The sequence below is a fragment of the Monodelphis domestica genome, chromosome 2, assembly GCF_027887165.1.
Source record: "Monodelphis domestica isolate mMonDom1 chromosome 2, mMonDom1.pri, whole genome shotgun sequence".
Classification (NCBI taxonomy): Eukaryota; Metazoa; Chordata; class Mammalia; order Didelphimorphia; family Didelphidae; genus Monodelphis; species Monodelphis domestica.
In genome coordinates, this window is record NC_077228.1 from 35,438,908 (window position 1) to 35,460,078 (window position 21,171).

The 21,171-nt window shown below is 37.8% G+C and overlaps 1 protein-coding gene across 3 annotated transcripts in view; it reads right to left on the reverse strand.

The window, feature by feature from the left end:
* RPAP2 (RNA polymerase II associated protein 2) overlaps positions 1-21,171 on the reverse strand; it is an 86,003-nt gene that overhangs the window by 47,566 nt on the left and 17,266 nt on the right. For all 3 annotated transcript variants that reach the window (XM_056815353.1, XM_016429830.2, XM_016429829.2), the window contains 4 exons: positions 12,881-12,916; positions 10,256-11,192; positions 8,870-8,952; positions 6,095-6,175 (listed from right to left, as the gene is read on the reverse strand). In XM_056815353.1, coding sequence (XP_056671331.1) covers positions 6,095-6,175; positions 8,870-8,952; positions 10,256-11,192; positions 12,881-12,916 — 1,137 coding nt within the window. The remainder of the gene's footprint in view (positions 1-6,094; positions 6,176-8,869; positions 8,953-10,255; positions 11,193-12,880; positions 12,917-21,171) is intronic.

Genomic DNA, 21,171 nt, shown 5'->3' on the forward strand with positions numbered 1-21,171 from the left:
GTAGAACTATTGATTTAAAAAATAAGACAAGAAGCTGGTACTTTGAAAAAACAAACAAAATAGACAAAGTACTGGTCAATCTAATTTAAAAAAGGAAAGAAGAAAAGCAAATTAACAGCATCAAAGACAAAAAGGGGGACATCACCTCCAATGAAGAGGAAATTAAAGCAATCATTAAAAATTACTTTGCCCAATTACATGGCAATAAATACACGATATGAATGAATATATACAAAAATACAAACTGCCTAGACTAACAGAAGAAGAAAAAGAATTCTTAAATAATCCCATATCAGAAAATGAAATCCAACAAGCCATCAAAGAACTTCCTAAGAAAAAATCCCCAGGGCCTGATGGATTCACCAGTGAATTCTATCAAACATTCAGAGAACAGTTAACCCCAATACTATACAAACTATTTGACATAATAAGCAAAGAGGGAGTTCTACCAAACTCCTTTTATGACACAAACATGGTACTGATTCCAAAACCAGGCAGGTCAAAAACAGAGAAAGAAAACTATAGACCAATCTCCCTAATGAATATAGATGCAAAAATCTTAAATAGGATACTAGCAAAAAGACTCCAGCAAGTGATCAGAAGGATCATCCACCATGATCAAGTAGGATTTATACCAGGGATGCAGGGCTGGTTCAATATTAGGAAAACCATCCACATAATTGACCACATCAACAAGCAAACCAACAAGAACCACATGATTATCTAAATAGATGCAGAAAAAGCCTTTGATAAAATACAACACCCATTCCTATTAAAAACACTAGAAAGCAAAGGAATAGAAGGGTCGTTCCTAAAAATAATAAACAGTATATATCTAAAACCATCAGCTAATATCATCTGCAATGGGGATAAACTAGATGCATTCCCAATAAGATCAGGAGTAAAACAAGGATGCCCATTATCACCTCTACTATTTGACATTGTACTAGAAACACTAGCAGTAGCAATTAGAGAAGAAAAAGAAATTGAAGGCATCAAAATAGGCAAGGAGGAGACCAAGTTATCACTCTTTGCAGATGACATGATGGTCTACTTAAAGAATCCTAGAGAATCAACCAAAAAGCTAATTGAAATAATCAACAACTTTAGCAAAGTTGCAGGATACAAAATAAACCCACATAAGTCATCAGCATTTCTATATATCTCCAACACAGCTCAGCAGCAAAAACTAGAAAGAGAAATCCCATTCAAAATCACCTTAGACAAAATAAAATACCTAGGAATCTATCTCCCGAGACAAACACAGGAACTATATGAACACAACTACAAAACACTCTCCACACAACTAAAACTAGACTTGAGCAATTAGAAAAACATTAACTGCTCATGGATAGGACGAGCCAATATAATAAAAATGACCATCCTACCCAAACTTATTTATCTATTTAGTGCCATACCCATTGAACTCCCAAAAATTTTCTTTACTGATTTAGAAAAAACCATAACAAAGTTCATTTGGAATAACAAAAGATCAAGGATATCCAGGGAAATAATGAAAAAAAAACACATATGATGGGGGCCTTGCAGTCCCAGACCTTAAACTATATTACAAAGCAGCAGTCATCAAAACAATTTGGTACTGGATAAGAGACAGAAAGGAGGATCAGTGGAATAAACTGGGGGCAAGCGACCTCAGCAAGACAGTATACGATAAACCCAAAGATCCCAGCTTTGGGGACAAAAATCCACTATTCGATAAAAACTGCTGGGAAAATTGGAAGACAGTGTGGGAGAGATTAGGAATTGATCAATACCTCACACTCTACACCAAGATAAATTCAAAATGGGTGAATGACTTAAACATAAAGAAGGAAACCATAAGTAAATTGGGTAAACACAGAACAGTATACATGTCAGACCTTTGGGAGGGGAAAGACTTTAAAACCAAGCAAGACATAGAAAGAGCCACAAATTGTAAAATAAATAATTTCGACTACATCAAATTAAAAAGCTTCTGTACAAACAAAACCAATGTACCTAAAATCAGAAGGGAAACAACAAATTGGGAAACTATCTTCATAGAAACCTCGAACAAAGGTTTAATTACTCAAATTTATAAAGAGATAAAATTGTACAAAAATCCAAGCCATTCTCCAATTGATAAATGGGCAAGGAACATGGATAGGCAGTTCTCAGATAAAGAAATCAAAACTATTAATAAGCACATGAAGAAGTGTTCTAAATCTCTTATGATCAGAGAGATGCAAATCAAAACAACTCTGAGGTATCACCTCACACCAAGCAGACTGGCCAGCATGATAGCAAAGGAAAGTAATGAATGCTGGAGGGGATGTGGCAAAGTAGGGACATTAATTCATTGCTGGTAGAGTTGTGAACTGATCCAACCATTCTGGAGGGCAATTTGGAACTATGCCCAAAGGGCGACAAAAGAATGTCTACCCTTTTATCCAGCCATAGCACTGCTGGGTCTGTACCCCAAAGAGATAATGGACCAAAAGACTTGTACAAAAATATTCATAGCTGCGCTCTTTGTGGTGGCCAAAAATTGGAAAATGAGGGGATGCCCTTCAATTGGGGAGTGGCTGAACAAATTGTGGTATATGTTGGTGATGGAATACTATTGTGCTCAAAGGAATAATAAAGTGGAGGAATTCCATGGAGACTGGAACGACCTCCAGGAAGGGATGCAGAGCGAAAGGAGCAGAACCAGGAGAACATGGTACACAGAGACTGATACACTGTGGTACAATCGAACGTAATGGACGTCTCCATTAGTGGCGGTGTAATGTCCCTGAACAATCTGCAGGGATCTAGGAGAAAAAACACTATTCATAAGCAGAGGATAAACTGTGGGAGTAGAAACACCGATGAAAAGCAACTGCCTGACTACAGCGGTTGAGGGGACATGACAGAGGAGAGACTCTAAACGAAACTCTAATGCAAATACTAACAACATGACAATGGGTTCGAATCAAGAACACATGTGATACCCAGTGGAATCACGTGTCGGCTATGGGGTGTGGCGGGGGAGGAAAAGAAAGTGATCTTTGTCTTTAATGAATAATGCTTGGAAATGATCAAATAAAATATTATAAAATTAAAAAAAAAAGAATAAGGCTACTTTTATTACACTCTGTAAGCATAATAGAAGAGGAAAAGGAACAGGAACACAAAGAGAAGGAATGATGTTTCAAAATTTGAATCAAGACTTGATCAGATACACTGATGTCTCAAGTACTATATTCACTATATGGGGTTGAATCTGACAGGTGTGACTCCTCCAGGTTGTTGGGAATTTGGAAACATCATGTCTGGAATTCAGAGGCACCCTATATACCACTTAGAATGTCCCTCATACCTGGAGATAACTACTCTATAATAATTTTTGCTTTTTCTCAACTGAAGTTATTTCTGTTTTAATAAACAGAAACATATATACATATGTTAATAGATACATTAATATAGGAAGGCCATGAAAACAAGAGGCCAATTTAAAGGAAGAGTTTAAAAGAAACAATTTCCTAGCTCATTTTGAGAGGTCTCCCTCCTGTCCTATTTCCTACTATCATCCAAGGCCTTTTGCTATAGCTTAGAAATGCAATCCCATTTTGGTCTTACTCTATTTTCTTCCCTGTGCGATCATGCATGCAAATGAGCATTTACTTAATTCTATACTAAGTGGCTTAGTGGATAGAGTCATAGACTTGAAATCAGGAAGACTCGCTTTCAAATTCTGCATGAGACTTGTAATTACTAGCTATGTGACCTGGGCAAGTCATTTAACTACTCTCAGCATCAGTTTTCTCATTTATAAAATGGAGGCAAACAGACATCATGCTCTTCACAAGGCTACCATGAGGATCAAATAAGATTATATGCATGTACATACGCACACATAAGATAATAAAGTACTATAATAACTCAACTCACATTTATGTAAATGTGAGTTATTATGGTGCTTCTTCATTATTGTATATGCTAAACTTATTTCTCTAACTAGAATGTAACTTTAAGGACAAGAATCTTGTTTTACACTTTTAAAACATATTTCTTACCACCTCTATCCCCAACAGTTGTCTAACATTTGCTGACTAAAACCATATCACTGATTAGCTATCAGTGTTTTTCCTTTATTTCCAGTTATTCCATGATGATGGAATTAACCAAAATGGAATACATCAAGAAAATGGAATCTCAGAACAATACATGATATCCCAGAAGTCTTAGTGCAATTTTAATTCATTAAAACATAGAGCCTGAAGAAACCTCAGAAGTTATCTAATTCAGCCTTTTCATTTTCCAGATGAGGGGTCCAGAAGGGGAAAAGTGATTTGCTCAGTATCACCAAGTTAATAAATGACAGACATAAACTCAGGTCTTCTAAGCTCCAATCCGGCACCATTTTCATGATTCTAGAATTGGAAAGAACTTCAGAGTACACATAGTTCAACCTGTATTTAGGCAGGAGTTCCCTTGAGAACCTCCCCAACAGGGGGGAAGGAGAGAAGGAGGAATGGAGGGAGGGAGGAAAGAAAGGAGGGAAGAAGGAGGCAGAAAGGAAGGAAGGGAGGGAAGGAAGGAAGGAATAGAGGGGAGGGAGGGAAGGAAGGGAGAGAAAAGGGAGGAGGGATCAATGAGGGGGAACCTACTCCATTATCCCAGTTATAGGCCTGGAAGTGATCGATTACTGCAATGCCCTCTCCTTACATATCAAGGTCTTAGTGGAAAGGGAGCTTCATCTTTATGAGAAAGTGAAGGCATCAGTCTAGAAGGAAAGCTGAAACATAGTTGGGAATATGGAGATAAGGGCTTTAGTATAAACCTTTAGAAGGAAAAAGTGATCTTTCATTTAGGCAACAAACACTTGTCCAAGAGATGATGAACTCCTAGTATGGAATGAGACATACAGCAATTTGTAATAAGGAAGGGCTTCTTTGGGATGGAGTGGTTGTGGGGAATAAGAGTTAGCAGGAAGTGACCAAGATGCAAACACAGAAAAGAAAGAAAAGAGCATCACTGAAACCTAAGAAACACACAGACATGCAGAAGCAAACACAAACAAGAAATCTTGTTACCACCTTTTAAATACACATAAAATCCATTATAAAATAATTTTATGGTTTCATATAACTGGAATATTTGTGTTTGTTGAGGATTGGGACTATCTGCTTCTTTTCTTTGGGTCCCCAGAACCTACTAGCAGTGCCTTGTACCCACATGATCACATACTTAACACCTGTTGATGGTTTTCGATTTGGAGTCAGGGATCCTGCCTCAGAAATTCACTGGCCATTTGACCCTGGGCCAATCACCTCATGCTGCAAGACTCAGTTTCCTCAGATTGACATACACCTCATAGAGAGAATACACAAATGGGACATTGGGAAAACGGAAACAAAAACATTTAGCAATTGATTAGATAAATGTGTGGAGAGGGAATAGAAAGGAATCAAGGATGTCACTTAAGTTTCAAAACTTGGTGACTGGTTATGGCATTACTGACAAAAATAAGAAAGTTAGGAGGAAGGAGAAATTTGGAAGGGCAGGAAAGGAAGATGAGGGACTCTTGGGCCTGTTTCTTTCTTTCTTAGTAACAACTTTAAGACAAAAGGGCAAAGGCTAGGCAAATGGGGTTAACTGACTTGCCCAAAATCACACAGATAGGAAATATATAAGACAAACTTGAACCCAGATCTTCCCAGTTCCAGGCCTGCTTTCTATCCATTGTGCCACCTCAGTGCCCCAGTCTCAGTTTCTAAATCTCTCACAGTTATCCTGTGACACAGAAGTCCTTCTAAGAGAAGGTAACGCTATAAATATGAGATATGTTCAAATTATTCCATTCTCACAAGACTTCCTTTAGTCTTTTCATCCCTAAGCCTCATTTCTCAGGGTGATATTGAAACATAAACTTCCAACCAATCTTCAAGTGTTTTCTTTACAAACCAGAATAACTTGCAAGCCATCAATTATACAAATGTGGTTGTATACAGACCATCTGACTTCATAACTATGGTAAACAATGTATTATTATTATTTTGTGTATTTAATTTCTGCATTCAGTAAGGGCAATTTAAGGGAAAAGAAAAACTTTATCATATTTTACACTAACCTGAAAGTCTGGATGAGGTTTTTAAGTTCTGTGTAGATCTCACTTAATGTAACCTGAAGAGGACCCAAGATTCCAGGAAATCTGAAAAGAATAACAAATATGCTTTAATTATTTTCTTTTAAAAATATTTTCTTAATTGTTGATTTATTTCTGTAATTTCTGGACATAATGAATCTATGCCTGTTTTTTGGGGAGGCAATTCTAGAATGTTTCCATGATTTAGCCTAGACACACAGCAATGTTTGGGTTCTGTGAGCAGGGAGGTATGCTGCTGGGATGTTGCTGCTTTCCAGAAGGGATTATAAAGTGATCCTGGAAGGACAGGGGCAGCCTGGAGGCCATTTGTCCAGGGTCTGGCACATTCTGATCTTGTTTCTGACACTGGCACCTTCTGACAGGCATTTCTTTATTTCTAGGTTTGTAGGAGATACATATGAGAGAAGAACACAGAGTCAAGATAGGATCTGGGTCTTGAGCCTGTCAAGCCTCTAGGGGTCTGGTCTTTTTCCTGACATCAAAATCAAAGCCACCACCTCCACCCTGAGTGCCAAGGCACCTATTTTCTCTTCTTTCTGTCTCCAATTCTCATCTAAGCTCACAAGATTTGCTAATAACCTCCTAGTATGGCTCATTCTTGTACATTTCTCTTGCAGAAAACATTCAAGAGAACAGTATTCCTTCAATGAAATAAATGCTACATGGTTCTAGTTTTAGAAACAAGGATTTTCATTAACCAAGGTACAACTTAACTACAATTACTAGGTGTTCTCCTGGGAGACATATGCCCTGGACAGTTGTGGAAGGAAGCCATACCACATGGTTCCCATCTAATTAGACAGAGCTGGTTTACATGTAAGTACAGAGATTTAAATAATTGACTTGTAGGAATTTCATTTATTCTAGAGACTATTAATTTTTTACAACAATTATTAACATAAAGCCTAACAAATGCTTTCCCTGTGGAAATAAACAGATTTAGACTACATAAATGCAGGAAAGTCTAACCAATTCATAGAATCTCCTCACCAAGTTTCCTTGTAACAATGAAACAACAGTTCTGGTCCTCCTCCAATTCCCACCAATCCCACTTTCTCCATCAAAAAACTCTATTCATTATTTTAAACCCTTACCTTCTGCCTTGGAACCACAAGACAGAAGAGTGGTAATGGGGGTTAAGTGACTTGCCTAGGGTCACACAGTTAGGAAGTGTCTGAGGCAAGATTTTAACCCAGGACCTCTTGTCTCTAGGCCTGGCTCTCAATCCACTGAGTCACCAATGCTGTCCCCTTATTCATTGATTAAAAAAAAAATTCTTACTTTGTCTTTTTAATAACTCAACACAGAAGGGCAAGGGCAAGACAAACAGGATTAAGTGACTTGCCCAGGGTCTCACAGCTAGAAAGTGTTTGAGGTCAAATTTGAATGTGGGTCCTCCTGACTCTAGATTTGGCACTCTATCCACTCTGCCATCCAGCTGCCCATCAGTCATTAATATTCTTATTATTTTTTAAAATCCTTTCTATCATGTCAACTCTAAGACAGAAGGGCAAGGACAGGCAAATGGAATTAAGTGATTTACCCAAAGTCATACAATTAGGAAAGGTAAGGCTAGATTTGAATCTATATCTTCCTGACTATAGGCCTGGTGCTCTATCCAGTATGCCATCTAGCTGCTCCAGCCATTGACTTTAAATATCAAAATGAGAGACTTTCTTTCCAACAAATTGTGTGTACAATGCCGAGTCAAAAAAAGCCCGTGGCAAATAAGACAATTTAAATTTTCATTTGGAAACAATTTTTAAAAACCAAATAATTGCTTTCCAAAATAACATTTCTGAAACTTCCTTTGCTTTATACAAAGGTTGCTTAAAAATCTAACAATGCTCAGAAGTATGTCGGAATTCTACATAGCCCAAACACTATCGACACAAATATTACACCCAAAACAAGTAAGTCCCAAAAAGAAATCTCTGGCCAACAGAAACTTTTTGGGGACAACTCTAAGCAGTATAAAAATGAGAACTGGACAGTTCTTTGAAAGCGGCTGGATGGCAGCTATCATAACCATTCCAGAAAGGTGACTTCCTCAACAAGCTTCTTTTGGAAGAAAAGCCAAGGCAGTCCCAGCATTCAAAGCTACCTCCACATTAAATAGTCTAATTCCAATGCCAATGAAGATTTTCTTCTTATAGGAACCTGAAAATGGAGGAAGAGGCAAACTGCAGGATTGCTAAGGTCTCTAGCACTAAAACCACGATTCTAAGGCTCTAAAGAAAAAGGAAAAAAAGGAACTAAAGATTCAAGTGCCAAGTGTAACCTGTATGTATATCAAGTGATTAAAAACAGTTAAGATTTTATTTTTATAGTAATTTTTTAAAAAGCCACATTGGAGAAACTGTGATGTATAACATGTCTACTACAGAATGGTATTTAAATGGGGATAACTTTTTGTAGAGCAGCCAAAGACCCTAAAATCTAAGTTACTTTATTTTTCTCCTTAACAGAATGACAGTCACCAGGAAACACATTCTTTACTTACAATAACCTTAACTTCCCAATTAATTTTTGACTCCCACAGAATATCTTCCCTTCCTCTCCAATATTATAAAAATCTACCCAAAGTTTCAACTAATGAACTGCTTCACAATGGAAGGAATCCATTTTTGAGTATATATGGCATTTTCTAAAATGATTTTTCAAAATAGCAGAATATGTGTTGCCAATTGCCAAAGCTCCAAATTGTTACATAAATTTCAAAAATTATTATATACTTACACTTTACTCAATTTTTCAAGCACGATGCGCTTTCTAATCTGGTTCTGAGAACTCGAATCTATGAGTGGAAATGTGGGATCAGCCTGAATCACATTTTTAAGAAACAAAGAAGAAATACAGTTTTATTTTGCATTTTTAAAAATGGAGAATAACAAAAAGAATTTTAAACAACATTTTACAAAATCCATAATGGATAGTTTTACAATTAAAGATAATACTTTTAAAAAACAATTTTTTAAAAAAAATAATGAATATAAAAGTTCAAAATATCAAGTACAACTTTATTCATCTTCATAGGGCTCACAGCTATCTTAGTCCTACATACTAACATGAACTGGACATCAGTGTCTCTACCACTTTAGCATAAAAAGTGGTATAGCATGCTTGGTATACAAGAACATTTACGCGTTCTTGAGCTTGTGCCAGGTTATCATTTATGCAAATAACATTTATTCCTAAATTTTGAATAAAGCTCCTGTGTCAATCAGCACACACATATTCCTAACCCTGACTTTAAAAATCCCAGAAATGAAAAATGTTTTTATGGTAAAACTCAAGATAAAATGATCTGGCCCTTCTTCATGGTGACTAACAGTTCATTTCCCAATCTATCTTTTGATAGCCACACCTCTAAAAAAAGTTTCATTAAAAGTTTGAGCTGGTAGAGTTCAACTCTCCAACTAATAACAGATGATGGCCCTGGGATCCTACAAGGTTAGGCCAGTTGCCTAAGGCCACAGTAAGTCAGTGGCTGATGATTCTGTGACTCAGTCTGTGATTCTCCTATAATTTATGTTACACAGGATAGAATTTTCTCCAAAATTCTTCCATCATTTTAAAGCTTGAGCTGCCATTCTTGCTATATTCGGAGTCCTATAGATGAACAAAGTTAAGCTCACATTTAACATTCAACTAAAGCTTCCAACCATTGCATATCTCCCAAATGAACAGCGCCAAAGGGACTGATTCAGCACATGAAAAAAGAATGGAACGAAGAAGTCTTTTCTGAGATTTCACTTCATGGAAAACTTTGCTCTTGAGGAAAGCTTTGCCCTGACTTTCTAGGCTGTCCCTGCAGAGCAGAACAACAGCCTCCATTTATGAAAACTGGTTACAGAATCATGGTAGGCTATTCATTGCCACAAGGCAGAAAGGTTCCTGGAGCTGTTGGGGGAAGCCCCCACCATGACCTGGGGACAGAATCAGGCAGAGTTCAGCAAGATTGAAAAGGGCTAAAATGTCTATACTTTGGGGCCTCAGGGGGTGTTTCTATATTGCATAGTTCATCTTTAAATTGAAAGAACAAAAAGATTTGGGATAAAAAAGGAGTTCTGTATTCTCTTAAATTCATCTCTCCTTCTCTCATACCATGGTATTAAGCCATACCTTGTCTGTGGTTTCCGTTTCAGGGGGCTGTTCATCCAGAACATATTTTCCTTTATAAAACTCCTTAATCCTTAAATTCAGTGTTTCAGTTTCTTTTTTTAGGCTCTCATAACTGGGTAGAGGGTGCATGGCTGTACCCGAGCTGCTGAAAGGCAAAGCCTGGTCCAGAGTGTTCTGAGACAGCTGTGTCACTGTGGATGTGTGACTCTCCAGTCCTGGTATTAGGGCCTCCTGGCCCCTACTTTCATTCTCTGACTGAGGAGTAGATGGGGAGACTGTGAGAGTGGCAGGGACATAGTTCTGGCCATGTAAAAATTTTAATGTTTCTTCTGTCCTCCACTCTACCAAAGTCTCCTTGAGGGTTTCAAACAAGCCTGCTTTGGCTGTAGCAGAACCCATCTGCAAAGGACTGGTACCCGATTGGCCTAGATTCAGTTTTGCAAATTTCCTTCGAAAATGTTCTGCTCCTTTTTTGCTTATGCCTACAAGAGTTACTTGTGATCTGTCACAACCATCTTCAGAATTTGCCAAAGCTTTTGATTTTTCTGAGGAAAAATCTGGGGAAACATAGCTATTTTCCTCATGAAAACAAAGGGCACAAGTGCTGGCTTTCTCCTGGCCATCTAATGTACACCTGCTCAATTGCTCGGCCACATCTGCTGCTTTTTGGTCTTTGTCTTGGTGTCTGGAGTTGGCTTTCTGGCCAGGCCTCTTTTTCAGAATGCTTTTTGGGTATGGCTGCTGCCTTCCAGGGGCTACATTTGATTTGTTTCCTGGTAGAAGAGAAGAAACAAATCCTTGTTCATCATCACTGCTACTGTGACTGTATGTACTGGAGGAACCAGACTCATCCTGGCTTTTTGACCAGCTGGGATTCTCGATATCTGATGATTTAACAGCTTCATCACGTAACTTGATTTCTTCACCAGAATGACCACTGTGGGGCAGAGGGGAAAGATGGAAAGAAGGAAAAACATGCTCACAGTAAAGCAGTCTTATCTAAGCTGTTGACATTTTGCATTTTTCAAAAGTAAAAAGTTTTAAGCACATGCTAAGATGTAGTAAAGACTTAACTTGTAAATCTTTACATGTGCTTTTCAATGAGTACAGGGAGAGATTTTATTTTTAAACATGTTCCTGCCAAAACTTTTATAGAACTTTCTTTTAGTTTTCACTTTGGAGACTCTAATGACTAGTTTCACCAAAAAAAAAAATTCCAGAGCCATTTCATTTGAAATTAAAAAAGGTAAAATAGAGATTATGGTTAAGTAAAAAACAGAAAATGTTCTGTAATTCTGACACACAAAAGATGCTCTGACTACCACAGCCGAAGAAATAGAAAAACTAGGAGCAAGATGAGGTCATTAAGGTCCTGTTTTACCAAAGAGTGAAAGGCAGTATGGGGTAGCAGGCCAACAGTTGGCCTTGTAATAAAGACTAGGTGGAAGCCCTGCCTCTGAATCCTCCTCACTATGCAACCTTCAAAGGTCACTTTCATCTCTTACCGGGGCTCAAGGCAACTCTAAGGCTTGAAGTTGCAGAATAGGTGCCACTTAGTGCGGGTAGAGGGAGTTTCCTTACAGGAATTCCCAACACCAGTCACAGGGCCAGTCAAAAACCAAACAAACAAAACATCTTCAAAATAGAGCAAGAGAAAAAGCAAATAAAAAAGAAATTCAAAAGTACATACCAATAACAAAAGGAGACATTTTCTTCCTTTGTTTTTATCATTTAAACAGATTAAGAATTGTTGAGGGGGTTATTTTTTTTTCCTTTGGGAACAGGTGGTACTTTTGCAGAGGATGACAGCCAGGAATGTACTTTTTTACTCAGAATTTATCCCCAAACCATGCTATGACTATGTCTAAGGTCAGAGGAAAAATGAATGAGTATACTTTGGTGAAATCTAGAATCTCTTCACCTTTCATAGTTTAGGAATCAATACAAAAATGTTCAGCTGGGAGGTGGCAGTCATGTTTTTCTATATTACTTTAAAATTCCATGTTAGAGCTATGCATCGTTAGATAAAGATCTCTAACCCACTCAATCTCCATATATCTTGCACCTACACAGTGACTAATAACCAACCAGGATTGTTTTTTCTTTTTTTGAGGGTGGGGAGGTCAGGGGGTCAAACAAGGAACAGTATGGTAAGAGAGACACTCTAAGAAGTGGCCACAGCCCAGTGAAGAAATTATTAAGTTAAAAAAAAAAACAGGAATCTAAAATATTATTTCAAATGATTACATAAATGGAAAATCTCTAGCAAATTTAGATTTTTTAAAACCTTTCAACACATATAATTGGAACAATCTATTTAACAAAGACCTGCAGAACACAGAATGGAAAGAACAGGAGTTATGTTTGTGTCAGATTTCAACAGGTTCAATTAAGACTTCCCAGGAAGGAGCAGCTGTTCACTAAATCATACAGAGCAAACTATCCTGCTGGGGCAACACAAAAGAAAAAGCTGAACAGGTCAAACATTTCATTGTGTGGGCACAATGGGGTACTTCCATAATGCATCAGCACAGGAAATCAAAGAGCTCCTATCACCTGGTTTTTGCCTAAGGTTTTGAACCGTGGCTATACTGAATATATGAGATCTTGATTCAACCATCATACCTTTGTCCTTCCTTTAGCAGATGCAAATCAGGAGGTCTATGATAAAGACAGAGAAAGAAGGGTAATTAGAAGGTGATGTAAAAGAGGATACACATCAATCAATTATTGGCATTCACATACAACTTTATGCAAGATGGTAAAGTAAGAGCCCATTCTCCTTTGGAGATAGGGGACACTGTCTCCACTGAATCAGAGGGAAGCACCAGAAAGGCAGGTCAACTTCTTATTTAAGAAACGGGAAACCAGATGAATATCTATCTGCAAGCCCTTGGCATTTTTCATATGGTTAAGGATTCTTCCTAATGTAAATACAACTGGTTGAAGGTCTAATCTATTTATTTTCATTGCTATTCAGAAGTAAATTTCAATTTGCACTTGGACTTGGCCTAATGAAAACTTTTAGCATGATTTGAAATTACAGTAACAAATCCAAACAAAAATATGAAAGTACACGTGTTAGAAACATGTCAAAATAAACTCACATATGTGTATTTATAAATAAAAAGATGTTAGGATATATAACTGTTATGGTACTTGAAGACACATGAACTCATTTAGGACATTCAAAGGTACCTGCTAAATTACAAATAATGCAACACAACTTACAGTTAAAATGACAATCTAACTTTCCACTGACTATCAAAATCAGGGATCCTATGGCAGAATAGAATGCTTAATAAAAGAAAAATCATAAGTGATCAAAACCAAGCACATTTTTATTTCCTAAGATGTTCTGCTCTATATTCTCCATGGGAATTGAAACTTTTTTTAAGAAAAGAAATTTTTTCACTCCTGAATCACTAGTGTTTAGAACTACCTTTCTTCCCATTAGATCAAAAAATCAGGCAACAGAGTCAATGTGCTAAAAGGGTGCCAATAAGTCATCTGAAGAGGAGGATCACTTTTTTCCAATGACCATGTTGGTCACTGTATGAGCTTTTCTGGCTCTATATAATCCAATTGGGTCACAATAGTAGAACATTTATTGAGAGCTTAAAGGGACCTGATAGGTCATCTGAATGACCCCTGCCCCTCATTTTAAGATGAGGAAGGTCAGAGAAGTGTCTTTCCAAAGCCACAGGGGTGACATTAATATTCAAGATTTGAAACCACATGCTCTGATTCAAAAGTCCATTCCCTCGCTCTTTCTCTTTTTCCTCTTCCTTTCTCTCTCCCTCCTTCCAGTTGCCTCACAGGATTCCTAAAATCCTCTCAGGTTCGCTTTAAGAGCTACCCACTAAAACAGATTTATCCTGATCCCCTTTATTGCTATTCTTCATCATCTCCTTCATTTGTATGTGTATATATTACGACTTCCATAGTGCCTAGAACACGTAGTAGTTGTTTAATAAGTGCCTGATTAATGAATGTTATAAAGCATTTACTTCACACCAAGTACTGGAATAGGCTCTGGAACACAAAGTTTAAAGAACTTGCTGGAACCTGAGAAGTATGGGGTAGGCACTCTCTCCCTTCTTCTCTCTGAATCCTGTTCAAATGATACTTCTATAAAAGCTTCTCTGATAGCCCCAGCATAAAATAAGCTCTCCTTCCTCTAAATTATTTTCTAAATAAATCATGAACTGCTTTACAACATCTTTTCTGTTGTTTCAAATTGTTAAATATTTTATTTTGTTGCTTTTTAACTCTTTCCATGTTTAACTTTCTCATTAGATTTAAACTCCTTAAAAGTCAGACATCAAGTCTTATACTTTTATATGTGTATATATGTATGTGTGTGTGTGCGAGTCAAATATTGGTTGGTTTTAATAATATTCTAAGTGAGAATTCATGATTTAAGAAAATTTTTGATAACTATTTCACTATAATTTATTTCCTTTATAAGCTGATACATTTTATTTCTATGTATTTTTAAAAATCTGGGAAGCAGCTAGGTGGCTCAATGGATTGAGGGCCAGGCCTAGAGACAGGAGGTTCTGAGTTCAAAGCTGGCTTCAGACACTTCCAAACTGTGTGACCCTGGACAAGTCACTTAACCCCCATTGCCTCGCCCTTACTGCTCTTCTGCCTTAGAACCAATTACAGTATTGATTCTAAGACAGAAGGTAAGGGCTTAAAAAAAAAAAAAACCTGATTCTGAGGAGTCCATAAGCTTCACCGGACTCTAACACCAGTCAAAGGGGTCTCTGACACAAAATAGTTAAGAATTCTTGTTTTGGGCTTTCTGCAATATAAAAACTAGAAAAATTGGGCCAGAGAATCTCTAAGGCTAGCTTCTGCTTTAAGGCTCTATAATTTTAAGATTTAATGTGTAACTTGGGGGAGGCACTGATGTTGGGTATTATTAGGTGGGGAACATAGTTGGGGGCAGGAGAGGTAGTTAGATGTAAAAAGGAACAAACATTAACACCAAATGGGTCTATGGGATAAGAAAACTCCCTAACCTGCTTTTGAAATGACTCAAAAACTGGAGTCCCAAAATGTATTGCAGACCAAATAAACCAGACCAAATAAAAAATAAGGATAAGAAAAGAAAGTATATTAATGAGCTACTGGGAGAGACTGAATAAGAGTTTATAAGTCCTACTAAGATAGAGTAGCTAGTTTATTTTGAAAACCCCTATTTTTACCAACAAAATTTGAATATAGTGGTAATAGAAGCAGATTCTAAAAGTAAGAAAGATAATCTTGATGTAACATTTTAAAACTCAATCTCAACTATGAAAGAATCACCTAGAATAGCCTAATTTACTATGGTAAAATTATAAGAATAATAGACTGACAGTAGCACTCCTAAGGTTATAGGTTTTGGAGGTCCCTGAAAATATGGGAGGAGTCTTTAAATAGCCAAATTAAAGATGGAGGATTGGAGAAAACCAAAAGGAAAGTCATCATGAGACAATATTTTCCATCTCATCTCACCACTGTACCATAATTTTGTCTTAAGGTGAATTCTTTAAGACCCAAAGTTTTTTTTTCTCCTCCCTCAAATATCAGAACTGCCTTTCTTCTTCCCTCTAGCAAAACTATCATTTATAGAAGCCACATCATCCAGGGATTTACCTGTGTAAAGCAACTGACGTTCAGGCATGAATGAGACAGAATGTGCAAAGGAGAAAATCTTCTATACCCAAATGGTAAAATGTAAGGGGGAAAATATTTTTGGGTGGAGAGCCTTCTCAAGTTTTTCTGCTTTCTCTAAGGACTGTCTTGTTCTCAATCCACCAAGAGGTAAAGTAAAAAGGCTATCACCCATACAAGTTTGTTCACACCCACAAAGCCTTCCTTTTCTCATCAACAGAGGTTCAATAAAAACAAAGAGTAGTTAGTAGTAGAGAATAATGAAATGCTGAATAGCAAATCAACAAATTCAACTCATTTGCTCAATACATATTTACTGAGAGGCACCATAAGACATTAAAAAGATGACTAAGACTTAGGTCCTTCCCTCCAGAAGCTTACAGTCTAGTGAAAGGAATTATATATAAGGTAGAACACAAGAATCATGAGAGGATATACAGTGCCAAGAAAGCTCAAAGAAGGAAGACATCACCAGCTGGGACCATCAGGAGAAACTTTCTGGAAAAAGTAGCTACTGAACTAGGCCCTAAAGGATAAGTAGGTTTTAACAGAGCAATATATTAACAAAGCCATCAAGGCTAGAAAGCAAAGGAAAGGTAGAGCAGTTCAGTTTGGTTTGCACTTAGGGAAAAAGTAGAAAGGTAGGATGAGGTAGAGGAGTTTCAATGCTTGTAAAAAGTATGAACATTATCCAGGAGGCAATGGAAAGTCAGTGAGGATTTCTGAACATAGAACTGACATGGAAAGCTGTGTTTTAGGAAAAGAAATCTGGTTGTAGTTTATTGACTTACCTGGGGGAGGAGTCAATTGGGAGGCCAACAAGTGTTTGTTTGTTTATAGCCCTTACCTTCTATGTTAGAATCAATATTAAGTATCTATTCCAAGGCAGAAGAATGGTAAGGGCAAGTTAAGTGATTTACCTAAGATCACACAGCTAGAAAGTGTCTGAGGTCACATTTGAACTCAGGGTCTCCTGTCTCCAGGCCTGGCTTTCTATCCACTAAGTCATCTAGCTGCCCCTCAATTTATTAAGAACCTACTATGAAGCAGGCACTGCACTAAGTGCTAAGAAGAAAGAGAAGAGTGTAAGTAGAGACCTGCCCAGAAAGTATTGAAATAGTCCAGGCAAAAGATAGTTAAGGCCTAAGCTAGGGTGTTGGGCATGAGAATATTGTAGGAAGGAAGGAATGGATCCCTAAAATGTCTAAAGACAGTAGCAACTAACTGGCTAGCAAGGGGGATGGAGTAGTCAAAAAAGGACTGGCACTGGGAGAAAAATGGCTCTATTTATTAGATTTTTTAAAAAAATAAATCAGAGGAAGGCCTTTTTTTTTTTTGGACTAATAGTCCAAGTACTGATAGGTTTATATTTCCATGTAAAACCCTTATATTTGCTCGGCTAAGAGGGATTTTATGTTTTAGAATGAACTTAACAACAATCTATATAACATCTATAATTTTTCAAACACAAAATAAACCAGATACTCTTTCAAGTTGACTAAAATTCTGTTCCAAATTTGTTAAAAACTTGTCTTTCTACTACTGCATGCCATGTAGAGATTCTTTCATTCCCTTCTACCCAGTTTAAGTTGCCATGGGGATAGTTCTAAGTTCAACTACAAATAACAACAAAAAAATACCACAAGATGAATACTTACAATCTGGTTCATCTGAGATATTATTAGTATTTTTACATTCACACAATATTGATAATATAACTCTCACCGAAATAAAACTACTTAAAACTAGAAACAATCTCCTATTCCATTTATCACTGAAAACGTTGTGATTATGTTCCTTGCCCACCAGTGGGGATTTTTCAAAGATAAGTGGGTATATATGTTAAGTCCTCTTTTTGGAAACTTCTCTACATTGAGAAACAAATGAAGGGGTTGGTTGTTCAGGAAGAGGTTATAGAAGCTGTCTTACAGAGGTTTCTAGCTTCCGCACCTCCAAGATGACACTATGTTTCATGCTAAGAAGCAATATGTGAAAACCCCCTAGGCTGGGCCACATGATATACTGTGTGATCCAGTCAGCATTTCCTATTCCTACCACTTGGGTTCATATTTAGGCCACAGATTTAGAAATGGAAAGGACCCCAGAAGCCATTTACAAAGATATAAATCAATGAATCAGAATTTGAACCCAGGTCTCCCAACTACAAATTTCCATGTTCTTTCCCCTCCTCACAGTGGCTGATCTTTCAATCAGACTCTAAACTTCCAACACCTGACTTTCCTTCCTTCAATTAGCTTGTGATTTTCCAGACAATAATGAAACATAGGAGGAAGCTTTTCCTGAAGTGAAAACTCCCATTTGTAATACGTTTCCTTCTACCAAAGAAAGGTGCTCCCTCCCTTGCTAACTCCTTCTCTATCTTGGGCATCAACGCCCCAGTAATCACTATTGTTCTGCCATTTCCACTAACTGCAAAAGGCTTATAGCTATGCTCTTAATCTTGGTCTTTCTGGCCTGAAAGTCTTAATGCTTCAGTTGGACTTTCACTTAATTCTGAAATGAAAAATGTTCTTCCCTCACAGGACAACAATTAGTTTACTCTCCACTGGTTTCAGAAACTTCCATTTTAATTGTTTTTGGTAAATAACTTATTTCCTTATCCAGAAAACCTTCTCTGCTAAAACAGTTTTCTTACAGCAGGTCCATTCTTCATCAATGGTCTAGTCCCAACAGTGTATCTAATTAGTTTTCCTAAATTAATGCTTTAGTGTGGGTTTAACTTTTTATTAAATTTGTGTATAATGATAACATTATAGTACCATCAACAACAACAACAAAATAAAACCTTTGAAAAAATATTAATTAGGAATAACATGAAAGACCTGAGTTCAAAGAGAAAGATGATGGTTATGTTTATAGTGATCTGATTTTTAAAAAAATTTTTCTCTCAAATTCCAAAAATTGTTACTTAAAAGAAGCTAGTCAGGGGCAGCCTCAGTAAATCAAAAGCTCAATGGATAGAAAGTCAGGCCTAGACATTTTCTAGCTCTGTTGCCAAGGCAAGTCACTTAACCCTAATTGCCTAGCCCTTACCACTCTTTTGCCTTGGAACTGAAAAAGAATATTAAAAAAAACAAAGGCAATGTTACTCTGGTCTTTAATGGTGTCAAACTCAAGTCGAAAAGGATTGGAAAGCTACAAATTAAAGTTTTCTACGTTTTATGGCCTTTTAATTTATTTTGTTAACATTTCTCAAGTACATTTTAACCAGATCCAGCCTGCAGCTGCCAGTTTCACACTTTCTGCTCGACTCTATACAATAGATCATATCACAATGACAACTCTGCAACACTCGCATTGAATGGGTAACATTTAAAGGACTGTCAGGGTTTTGAAGAACTGAGAAATGAATTGGGTATCGATAGGTTTAAAAAGCTAAGGAAAGCATCGCCCTCTTGTGGATTCCACAGCCAGTACAGATAGTCCCTGCAGCCCAAGCACATGAGCCCTGAGACAAGACTAGTGTGGAGAGGCACGAATAATTACAGGTCTAGACCAGCGGTGCCAGAGCCATCCCCCTGGCTCACCACAGATCACAGACCCAGGGAAGAGAACCCACGGGCTGTCGGGAAAATCCTCCTAAGCTTGGAAAGGCTTCAAGAACTTAGGGTCCCCTCCACCGGGAGAAAACCACGACCAGCAGTACCTGCCTTTGTTCTTCCTTCTTCATGTGCAAGATCATCAAGTATTTCCCCAAGGAGACGACCCTGCCTCCACCCTCCATCCTCTGAACTCTCGTAGCCCTCGCTGCCAACACCCCTCATTTGGGCACTTACACATAGATCAACACAGTGACTACAGCCTGACAGGCAGCTTGAGAGCTTTGTAATAGAATTCAATTCCACAAACATCTAGAAATAGCCCCTACTTGTGCCTTGTGCTGGGCTCGGACAAGCTGGGCATTTCCACAAGACAGAGTGGAACAGACTGTTCACACTAAACACATCTCCACACCTTTGCTCATGATACTTCCCCCAACTCAACCACTGTTCCTCAACCTCTCCTCCGTGGGAGATCAGACCAACAGTGTGGCACAGCAGACAGATCCCTGGATTTGGAGACAATCTGGCTTCCAGTTCCACTGAATTTTTTACTAATCGAATGGCTTTGGGAAGTGGACCAATAAATAGTCATTGAGCTTGTACTATGCACCAAGCACTGTGATAGGTTCAAAGGGAATAAAGACAAAAATTAAACCATCTTCACCATCCAAAAGCTTACATTTCATCCGAGAAGGGCACACTGAAGCATTATTTCTAAAAGTAGGTATTATGGGATGCGAAGTCTCCAGCAGCTGGAGGGATCAGGAAAAGCCCGATTAATGGGCTTTGAAGGTCAGGCAGTTGGGGACTGTAAGAGCTGATGGTGGTGTGAGTGACCCAAGTGAAGCGGCAGCAGGGGAAGTCTGTGGGTAAGATTCATGCATTGGGAAGATCACCGGCAATTGTGCCTGATGAACTAACCAGGGCAGAGACACCAATTAAGTTTTTGCTGCAATTGTTCAGACTAGAAGTGAGTGTACTTACACTGGGTGGTGGCCAAGAGCAAGGAAAAGGGAATATCCCTAAGAGATGTGCAATAGGGGCCGTGGAGCTAGGAGCAAGATCTGGCAACTGCCTGGAGGATAATGCTGAGGTAGTGAACCTGAATGAGGAGGATCAGTTCTCTCAACAGTAAAAGAGAAGATAAAGCACAAGGAAGCATTTGCAGGGGAAATATAGTGAGTCTTACTTTGGACACATTGAATTTAAGGTTGTAACAGAGAACAAAATTCTTATGATTTGAAGACAAGACATCCATTTAGTGACAAACCCCCATCATGTCAACATTGTCAACAATATCTTCACTGTGAGTCTGCTAACCTAAATAAGCAGGGCCAGGAAACATACCCAGACAACCATAGTTTCAGAGACATGTTTTACAACCAAATCTTAGGCTAAAGCAATGAATAACAATTAAGAATCTACATAAATATCAGTAATAAACAAATACAGCTGGAGGGGCAAGATGTGCATGTTCAACCCAGTAATGGATTCTAAAGTTTTTAGTTAATTAGACATTTAGTTTCCTAGTTGGTTAATTAGAATTAAAATTGGTTAATTAGAATTGGCTAATTTTAATTAACCAATTAAAAGGCTAACTGGTTTTCCTGTGTCTCCTACATAAAATACATTTTCAGGTAAAATATTTGCTACTTCTCTGCTATTCTCCCAAAGAAAATTGGAGAA